This window comes from Pyrus communis, chromosome 15, assembly GCF_963583255.1.
Source record: "Pyrus communis chromosome 15, drPyrComm1.1, whole genome shotgun sequence".
NCBI lineage: Eukaryota > Viridiplantae > Streptophyta > Magnoliopsida > Rosales > Rosaceae > Pyrus > Pyrus communis.
In genome coordinates this window covers 8,630,738-8,640,679 of record NC_084817.1, presented here as the reverse complement: position 1 = coordinate 8,640,679, position 9,942 = coordinate 8,630,738, and the positions used below count along the sequence as shown (strand labels likewise).

Below are 9,942 nucleotides of genomic sequence, written 5' to 3'. Positions count from 1 at the left end.
TTGAGAGATTTTGGAACTCTTTTGCAGAATTTAAAGGATGTTTCTTCCTTTATCCGAATTTAGGGAATGTTTTATACTTCCCTTGCTTGATTTGTGCCACATGTCATTGATGACTTGTTCATTTGTGATGATATGCCACGTGGAATTTTGTGAAGCATCATTTGTTTGCAACAAAATTTACATGTCTACAAATGCCCCCACTTCAAGGCGCGTTGTAGGCATGTGCTTGTCACATGTAGGAAATGTGTTTTGAAGTCCTGCAATGTGAATATGCTAACTCAAGAGTCGTTGAGACTTGATCTTGAATTAGTTTGCTTCTTCAAGGGCCGTAGAGGCCTATTTCTTGAATTGACATGATGAATTTCGCAAGGGCCGTAGAGGCTTGGTCTTGAATGGAATGAAAGTTTTCTTCAAGGGTCGTAGAGGCTTGATCTTGAAAGCAATGAAAACTTTTTTCTCCAAGGGCTGTAGAGGCTTGATCTTGAAAGAAAATAAACTTTTTCTCCAAGGGCCGTAGAGGCTTGATCTTGAAAGGAATTTTGAAAATGGGTAAATCAACACATACTTATTGTGCATATTGATATGAAAATGGATAAATCGGCACATACATTTGGCACATTTTGATTTTTTTCTTCTTCATGTGGTTGTAGGAAAAAATGTTTTCCTTCCTTTGATAGGAATTCCCTTCAATTTTGGTAACGAGGGTGACTTCCTTCAAAGTGTTGGAAAGCTTTGGTGATTTCTTTCAAGGTTTTGGAAAGATTTAATGATTGTCCTTAGGTAAGTAGGATGTGCATTTTTCTTTCCTTCTTTTCCCACGGCAATGAAGAAGATGTTTTGTTCCTTGTTTTGATTTTCCTAGCAAGGAGGACAATTTTTCTTTCCTTTTTTTTTTTTTTTTTTTTTTTTCAATTTCCCATGGCAAGGAAGGAGTTTTTCTTTCCCCTTTTGATTTCTTACAGCAAGGAGGGATATTTTTCTTTCCCCTTTTGATTCCCCATGGCAAAGAGGTATTTCTTCTTCTTTTGTTTTTTTCTTTTTTTGGGAAACATGTCATCTAACTTGCATGCCCAGTTTGAGGTCAATTTCTCTTCTGGAAAATTCTGAAAAGAAATATGGGAAACATAGCTTTGTTCCTTATCTTTTTAGGCATATATCGCATGCCACTAGGAAAAATCATAAAAGCCTTCAACTTTGCATTTTCCTACAGCTGCGCAATCTTGACGGAAAAACAACTTTTGCGTGAATGACTTTAAAAACTAGGACATTTGGCTTTAGGGAAAATTATGAAATATGGATACAATGATCCTCAACCACTTACCTTCCTTCTCCAATTTGCCTTGCATCAAAATTCTTCTGGAAAGTTAAATTATCACCAAAAACATCTTGCATGCGCATATTGGCTGAAACTTGCCATTTTTACTTGGAATTTGCTTCCTTCTTTTGGTGGTAAGGTGCTTCCTTGTTTTGATTTTTCATTTGCTATTCGGGTATGTATTTCCCTTATAGAATTAGGAAGCAATTGACCCCTATTTATAGGATAATTGGGTGTGCATTTTTTTTCACATCACACAATTCTTGTCGTGGGCTTGCTTGGGGCTTTTGCCGTGAGTTTTGCTTAGAGCATCATTGTTTACCACATGGTGCTGTGCAAAAGACTGCAGCATTTTGTGCTATGTAGTGCCTTTTGGTCACAGTATTCCCTTGGTAGCGACGTTGTCGTGTGCATTTGTTGCTGCTTCTGCCACCTTTTTGCTGCTTGACCTTGTTGCAGTGCATCACTTTTACTGTGTGAAACTGCTTGCATAATTGTTGTGGGGTTGCGTAGCATTTTGGTTTTCTTTGCCGCTGTAGCATGCTTTGAAGGACCGTCCTGTAGTTGCCTTCTTTGCCATGCAGTGCAAGAAACTGCTTGCGTAATCGCTGAGAGGTTGCGTAGTGCGATTACGTGGCGTTTTGGTTTACTTTGCTACTGTAGTGTGCCTTGAATGACCATTTTGTAGCTACCCTCTTTGCCATGCTTGATCAAGCTTTGTGGCTGATTTTCTTTCGTCGTCGTGACTTTGTCATTGTTATCCTTCAATGTTCACGAGGCTCGTCTCGCATGTCTTTTGTTTTGGCGAAGCAAAAAATTTTCTCTTGATGTGCCCTTGTGCTTATGTTGCCTTGTTTGTTTTTGTTGGTGATGTGACTGTGCTTGAAGTTTTGAAGTTTTAAGTTACCTACGTACCCTCGGTTGAGGAGGGATCAAATCATGACGTAGTTCAAATGAGTGATGGATGTCGGCGAGTTTAATGGTGACTTTTGATGATGTTGTTTTTTTGTTTTGCCGTACACAGTTTATGCTCTTGTGGGCTAGGAGCGTTGGGTGCCACCTTTTAAGCTCGTGCGAACAAGGAGCATTATGTGTACTTAGTGCCGTTTACAGTTTAGACTCATATAGGCGAGCAATGTTGTGCCGTTTGCAGTTTAGGCTCGTGTAGGCGAGGAGCTTTGTGCCGTATGCAGTTTTAGCTCGTGCAGGCGAGAAGTATTGAGTGTTGCCTTTTAAGCTCATGCGAACAAGGAGCGTTGAGTGTCACCTTTTAAGCTTGTACGAACAATGAGCGTTGTGTCGTGTGCAGTTTAGGCTCATGCTGGCGAGAAGCTTTGTGCCGTGTGCAATTTAGGCTTATGCAAGCGAGGAGCTTTGTGCCGTGTGCAGTTTTGGCACATGCAGGCAAAAAACGTGGTGACATTTACAATTTAAGCTTGTGCAGGCAGGGAGCATTTTGCCGTTTGCAATTTAGGCTCGTGCAGGCGAAGATCGTTAGGTGTATTTAGTGCTGTTTGTAGTTTAGACTCATGCAGGCGATAAGTGTTGTGCCGTTTGCAGTTTAGGCTCGTGCAGGCGATGAGCATTGTGCCGTTTGCAGTTTAGGCTCGTGCAGGTGAGTAGCTTTGAGTGTTTGGTTTAGGGGTAGTAGCGCTTCAAGAATCTGTCGTTGATGGGGCCAATCTTCAAGACGTTTTCCCCCATGATTAAGTAGGCGTCGTTGGTGTAGACCTCTTGTATTATGTAAGGTCCATCCCACTTTGACATGAACTTGCTTTTTGTTTTGTGAGTTATGATGATGGGCTTTCGTAATGCCAAAACAATATCTTTAGTTTGGAAAGACCTTGGGCGGACTTTCTTGATGAATGCCTTGGATAGTTGTGCTTGGTAGCATTCCAAGTGTTCTTAAGCTTCAAGCCTCATTTTGTAGAGTGTTTCCAGCTCTTGAAGTCGTAGTTTTGCATTTTCCTTTTCAGTTAAGCCTTCTTGTATAGTCATCCTTAGTAAGGGGATTTGACTTTTGAGTGGCAGAATAACTTCTACGCCATATACGAGAGAATAAGGCGTAGCTTAGGTAGAAGTCCTATGTGTCGTCCTATATGCCCAAAGTGCTTCGCTTATTCTTTCGTGCCAATCTCTCTTTGTTTGGCCGATTACCTTTTTGATAAGGTTGCATAACGTTTTGTTAAATGCTTTCGCGAGACCATTGGCCGGAGCATGATACATGGAAGACATGTGTTGCTTGAACTTGTATTTCTCGCAGAGCTCATCCACGAGTCAGTTAGAGAACTGTTTTCCGTTGTCGGTGATGATCTAGCAAGGCACACCATATCGGTAGATGAAATGCTTTTTGATGAAATGGACAACAGTTTCCTGCTTGACCTCCCTTAGGGTTGTGACTTCAGCCCACTTGGAAAAGTAATCTATTGTGGCTAGGATGTAGGTTTCTTATGATTTTGGTGTAATTGGTCCCATGACGTCCAATCTCTATGCATCAAATGGCTATGAAGCAATTGTGTGATGTAATGGCTCAAGCGGTTAATGTATGAAGTTGGCAGGGAATTGGCAAGCTTGGCACCTTTTGGCATGTTCCAGGCAATCCTTGACCATGCTTGGCTAGTAGTAGCCCATCATTTTGAGCTGGAAGTGCAGCTTTGGTCTAAACTGATGCGCTTCGTATACGCCTGAGTGTGATTTTTCCATCGCTTGATTGGCTTCTTCCTCTCCTAGGCATCTTAGAAGTACTCCTTTAAAATAGCGTCGATAGAGTGTTCCTTTGTAGTAGAGGAATCGAGGTGCTCGTCGACGTATTTTAGAACGGTGTTTAGGATCGTCCGGAAGCTTTCCATGTTCCAAGTAGTCGATCAACGGCTGCCTCCACTCTTCAATGTCGACTGGAAGTATTGAGATGAAGTTTGTATCATCCAGTAGCATTTCAGTGACGAGCAGGATTACCCATCTTTGGCAAACTGGCATGTCTACAGCTTCGTCTTCTCCTAGCGCCATACTTGAGGCTAGGTTAGCGAAAACATTCGCCATTTGATTTTCTTTTCTTGGCATGTGTTCTAGCGTCATGGCCTCGAACTTTTGTAATAGTTGAGTTGCTAGCCAGAAGTGTGGGACGAGATCATCTTTCCTCAGTTCATATTCAATCAAGAGTTGATTGATTATGAGCTTGGAGTCACTATACAGCGTTGTGATTTCCATGTCGATTTCCATTTGGAGTCTAATAATCGGTGCTTAGTACTCAGCGACGTTGTTGGAGCATAACGCGTTTAGTCAGAAGGAATATGGTAGTATTTGTCTTTGTGGTGACATGAATACTACTTCTGCCCCCGTTCCGTCTGCTTGTGTGGATCCGTTGAAGAACATTATCCATGTCAGGAAGATGTAGATGTAGAACACCTCGTCAGGCAAGCCGTCTGAGATTTTCTAATCGGCTAGGATTGGATCATCGGCAAAGAAGTCTGCTAGCGCTTGTCCCTTGAAGCCTTTAGTTGGAATGTAGATGATCTCGTATTGATTAAGAATCAGCACCCATTTTGCTAGTCACCTTGTCAAAATTGGCTTGGACATGATGTATTTGACCGGGTCAGCTTTAGCAACCAAGTGGATGGTGTAAGCATGCATGTAGTGTCTAAGATTTTGGACGGAAAAGACTAAGGTAAGACATATTTTCTCGATCAGTGAGTAGTTAAGCTCGGCACCAGTGAGGGTCCTACTTAGGTAGTAGAGTGCTTTTTCCTTTTGGTCTTCATTTTCTTACGCCAAGAGTGTTTCAATGGAACCTTCTTGTACAGTAATGTATAGGATGATGGGATTCCCAGGCGTAGGTGCTCCTAAGACAAGTAGGCTTGCTAGGTACCTCTTTATGCTCTCGAAGGCGTTGCGACATGCGTCATCCCATATGAATGGAGTGTCCTTCTTCATGAGTCGACAGAAAGGTCGCCAAGACCACTATCAGCTCTATTTGCATTTCCTTGGGTAATCATAACGCTTATGGTTGGTTTGGTGGTCACAGCAGGCTTGGTGATCTCGCCATTATGGGTTGTTGCTTTCCTGTTCTTAGGCTTCACATTCTTGCCATGCCACTTGTGGCCCACTGGAAACCCAATGATGTAATAGCATCTGTCCACCAAGTGCCCATCTCCATCACAGTAAGTGCACTTAAGTGATTTGCGTGGGAATGAACTTGCGGAAGGACTAGGAAACCTGTCATTAGATGATGACGGCGCTAGGGGGCGCTGAACTTGCACTGCATGAGAACTCGTCCCCAATTCACGACGGCTTGCCACATCCATTTGTTGTTCGTGTTAGGCATCTCAAAGGCCAAATAGCATAAACTGAGCTGAACATTTCTTGCTAAACAACATGTAAACGAGAGAGTAGTCAAGAACATGTATGAATATTGAGACAAATCAATTACATGAATTTTTGGGCAACTAATTAACCAGAACAACGGGTATGTTATAGCTAGAAAACATATAAACATATACATCTTATTGTTTGTAATTGAGTATGAGAACCAGTCATCTTCATCCAGCACCTCAAAATCCCAACAAACTGTTAGAAATTTAATAATTTAAATATTAATATTATTAATATTTAAAATATTAAATATTCAAGTGAATGAAAATTAAAGTAAATGTTTGACCGGCAGATTTTCAAAGGTTGTATATGTTTCCTTTTAATTTTATTTTATTATGAAAATGGTCAAGGAAAGTTTTGACCTGCAGCTTTTCTCAAGAGGTTATGTATGTTTAGGAAAAACAGATGCAACTTTTGGAGCTTTTGGAAACAGATGCACCTTTGCTCAAAGGTTGCATCTTTTTCTTTTGGAAAAGCAGACAAATTGTTTCAGTGGCAGATTTCCAAAGGTTGCATACTTTCACCTTTGGAAATAGACGCAGCTTTTGTGCAGATGGAACCTTTGTCCTTTGGGAGCAGACGCATCCTTCGAAAATGGGGTATGTCAATGCCTATAAATAGACTACCAAGTCAAGCATCTTAGATATAATTTTGCATCCAGAAATCATATAGAAATTAGAGTAGTTTAATGTTCAATAAAGAGAGAGTTTTAAACACTTTTGGTTCGCTGTTCTTCGTGGATTGGAATGCTACTTCCGCGAAGAGAAGGATCATTGTATCCTGGGAGACATTTGCCAATGCAAACCTTGAGGCACCACTGAGGGGCAATCTTGTCTTAAGGCTATAGAATCAAATTCTAGCCTCGATCTCTTAAGGTTCTTCTATTCCTTGTTTTTCTTGCATTTATAGAGATACTATTGTGTGTTATTTAATAGTTTATAATAAAATATATAGCAGTTTTTCCATAACTTTTCCAACAACTTAAGACAAGATATAGGTTTATTTGCTATATGCTGATTACAATAGTGCTGCATATATATTTTAATTGACTATTCGAAGACATATATATTGTGTTGTGCATTTGCATTATAGTACTGATTGGTATTTGCATTTTATATATGAAGCATGATTTATGATTCATGATTATGATAGTAATTTCGGTGCATGCTCATAAATTGATTATATTTTATTAGCCAAGTTTAATTAAATAATCTTGTGGGTTATGGTATTAAGAAATTAACGTCTGGTTGTTTCCTAAATACTTTGTTGTTTTACTTTTATTATAATATATTGAATTGTGTGATTTTCTCTCTCAAGGAAAAATGGATAATACTAGTAATTTTCTGGTAAATTGGGCAGCACATCAATTGCGAGTGTTGTGCCCGTGGTGATCCCATCTTCCACCAACCATGGTGAGAAGCCTGAGAAGTTCAATGGGATAGACTTCAAGAGGTGGCTACAGAAAATGTTATTTTATCTCACCACTCTGAACTTGGCAAAGTTTCTGATTGAAGATGCGTCTGTGTCTGGAACTATCGTATAAGAAGTGGCTGCAGTAGATGCATGGAACCATTCTGATTTTCTTTGCAAGAATTACATCCTCAATGCATTAGATAATGCACTATACAATGTGTATAGTCCAATTAAAAGTGCAAAAGCCTTATGGAACTCTCTTGACAAGAAATATAAGATTGAAGATGCTGGCATTAAGAAATTCGTGGTCGGTCGATTTCTTGACTACAAGATGACAGACTCCAAGAAGGTTATCAATCAAGTCCAAGAGCTACAACTTATTCTTCATGAAATACATGCTGAAGGGATGTCGCTAAGTGAGACCTTTCAAGTGGCTGCAGTAATTGAAAAATTACCTCCTGCTTGGAAAGATTTCATAAATTATCTCAAGCATAAGCGCAAAGAGATGGGACTTGAGGATTTAATCGTAAGATTAAGGATTGAGGAAGATAATCGTTGCCCTGAAAAGAAGTCTAACAGTCAATTTATGCAAGCCAAGGCACACATTGTGGAGGGTGGGCCAAAGAATAACAAAAAGAGGAAGCACTCTGGTGAAAGTTCAAGCCAAGGGAATTTTAAGAAGTTCAAAGGCAAGTGTTTTGTTTGCAACAAGACAGGACATCGTGCTAGCGAATGTTGAAACCGCAAAGGTCAAGACAATTCCAAAAAGAAGAGTAATGAAGTACACATAATCGAGGAAGAGAGGCTGTCCAAAGAGATCTCTGACATAAATCTTGCGGCTGTGGTATTTGAAGTCAACATGGTGGGAAACACTAAGGAATGGTGGGTTGACACTGGGGCTACTCGCCACATATGCTCTGATAGAAAAATGTTTACCACCTATTAAGAAGTTACTCATGGAGAGCAACTATTTATGGGGAATTCTTCTACATCCAAGGTTCAAGGCCTAGGAAAGGTAATTCTAAAGATGACTTCTGGAAAGGAACTCACTCTTAATGATGTGCTTCATGTGCCTGAAATCAGAAAGAACTTAGTCTCCGGACCATTATTGAGCAAAAATGGTTTCCATTTGGTTTTTGAGTCTGATAAGTTTGTACTAACAAAGAGTGGAATGTATGTTAGGAAAGGATATCTTAGTGATGGTCTTTTCAAAACCAATGTAATGACTGTTGTACCCAAAATTATCAATAAAGTTAATTCTTCAGCTTATATTGTGGAATCACCAAATATATGGCATGGAAGGTTAGGACATGTGAATTATGATCCTATCCGTAGGCTAATTAACATGGACCTATTACCTAAGTTTCATATTGATATAAGTCATAAATGTGAAACTTGTGTGGAAGCAAAGTCAACTAAAGCACCTTTTTCACTCTGTTGAAAGAAGTACGGAACCTCTAGAATTAATTCATAGTGATATTTGTGATCTAAAGTTTGTGCAAACTAGAAGAGGCAAGAAATATTTTATTACTTTCATAGACGATTGCACAAGGTACTGCTACGTGTATTTGCTAAGAAGCAAAGATGAAGCCTTAGAAGCATCCACAAATTATAAGAATGAAGTTGAGAATCAACTTAGCAAAAATATAAAGGCTATAAGAAGCGATAGGGGAGGTGAATATTTTGCACCCTTTTCTGAATTTTGTACTCAGCATGGGATTATTCACCAAACTACTGCTCCTTATTCACCTCAACAAAATGGAGTTGCTGAACGCAAAAATCGTACATTGAAAGAAATGATGAATGCTATGTTGATAAGTTCTGGGGCAACCCAGAATTTGTGGGGAGAGTCATTGCTTTCTGCAAACCACATTCTCAATAAATTACTTCACAAGAAGTTAGATAAGACACCTTATGAATTATGGAAAGGCACAAAGCCTTCTTATAAAATTCTCAAAGTTTGGGGGTGTTTAGCTAAGGCAATGGTCCCTGATCCTAAGAAGATTAAAATAGGACCTAAAACCATTGATTGTGTTTTCATTGGTTATGCCATAAATAGTAGTGCATACCGGTTTCTTGTACATAAATCGGATAATCCCGAAATACATGTTAATACAATAATTGAATCAAGGAATGCTACATTCTTTGAAAATGTATTTCCATGGAAAATTGCACAAGAACAAAGTTCTTTGAAAAGAACTTATGATGACTTTAATAGCAGTCATAAAGAAAGTAATGATAATTTTGTTGACCAAGAACATGTACAAGAAATTGAACCAAGACGTAGTAAGAAGGCTAAGATATCAATGTCTTTTGGACCTGATTTTCTTACTTATTAGAAAATGAGTCTCAAACGTATAAGGAAGTTATATCCTCTCCAGAAGCTTCATTTTGGAAAGAGGCTATTAGTGCTGAAATTGAATCCATCATGCAAAATCATACATGGGAATTGGTGGATCTTCCTCCTGGAAATAAACCTTTAGGTTATAAATGGATTTTCGAAAGGAAGATGAAAGCAGATGGATCTATTGACAAATACAAGGCAAGAATCGTCGCCAAAGGTTATAAGCAAAGAGAAGGCTTAGACTATTTTGATACATATTCGCCAGTCATGAGGATAACATCCATCCGTATGTTGATTACTATTGCATCAATTCATAATCTTGAGATTCATCAAATGGATGTCAAGACTGCTTTTCTAAATGGTGATTTGGAAGATATGGAACAACCTGAAGGTTTCATAGTGCATGGCCAAGAAAGAAAGGTATGTAGACTTGTTAAATCACTTTATGGTTTAAAACAAGCACCTAAACAATGGCACCATAAGTTTGACACTACAATGTTGT

General features: G+C 39.2%; 2 protein-coding genes across 2 annotated transcripts; one reads left to right on the top strand and one right to left on the bottom strand.

The window, feature by feature from the left end:
• Positions 1–3,931: 3,931 nt before the first annotated feature.
• Positions 3,932–4,522, bottom strand: LOC137717012 (uncharacterized). The gene has a single exon (XM_068456333.1). It carries the CDS (start codon positions 4,520–4,522, stop codon positions 3,932–3,934), a length of 591 nt encoding a protein of 196 aa, XP_068312434.1.
• A 1,755-nt stretch (positions 4,523–6,277) lies between these two features.
• LOC137717011 (uncharacterized) lies at positions 6,278–7,835 on the top strand. The gene is made up of 3 exons (XM_068456332.1): positions 6,278–6,282; positions 7,043–7,220; positions 7,275–7,835. The coding sequence occupies exons 1-3, from the start codon at positions 6,278–6,280 to the stop codon at positions 7,833–7,835; spliced, it is 744 nt and encodes a 247-aa protein (XP_068312433.1).
• The last annotated feature ends 2,107 nt before the right edge of the window (positions 7,836–9,942 follow it).

What these genes read in the sequence shown, in the direction of transcription:
- LOC137717011 (XM_068456332.1), top strand. An exon ending in CGTCTGTGTCTGGAACTATC is followed by an intron (nt 7,221 to 7,274) that starts GTATAAGAAGTG and finishes TTTCTTTGCAAG; the next exon opens with AATTACATCCTCAATGCATT.
- LOC137717012 (XM_068456333.1), bottom strand. Translation starts at nt 4,522, where the DNA reads ATGGAAATCACAACGCTGTATAGTGACTCCAAGCTCATAATCAATCAA.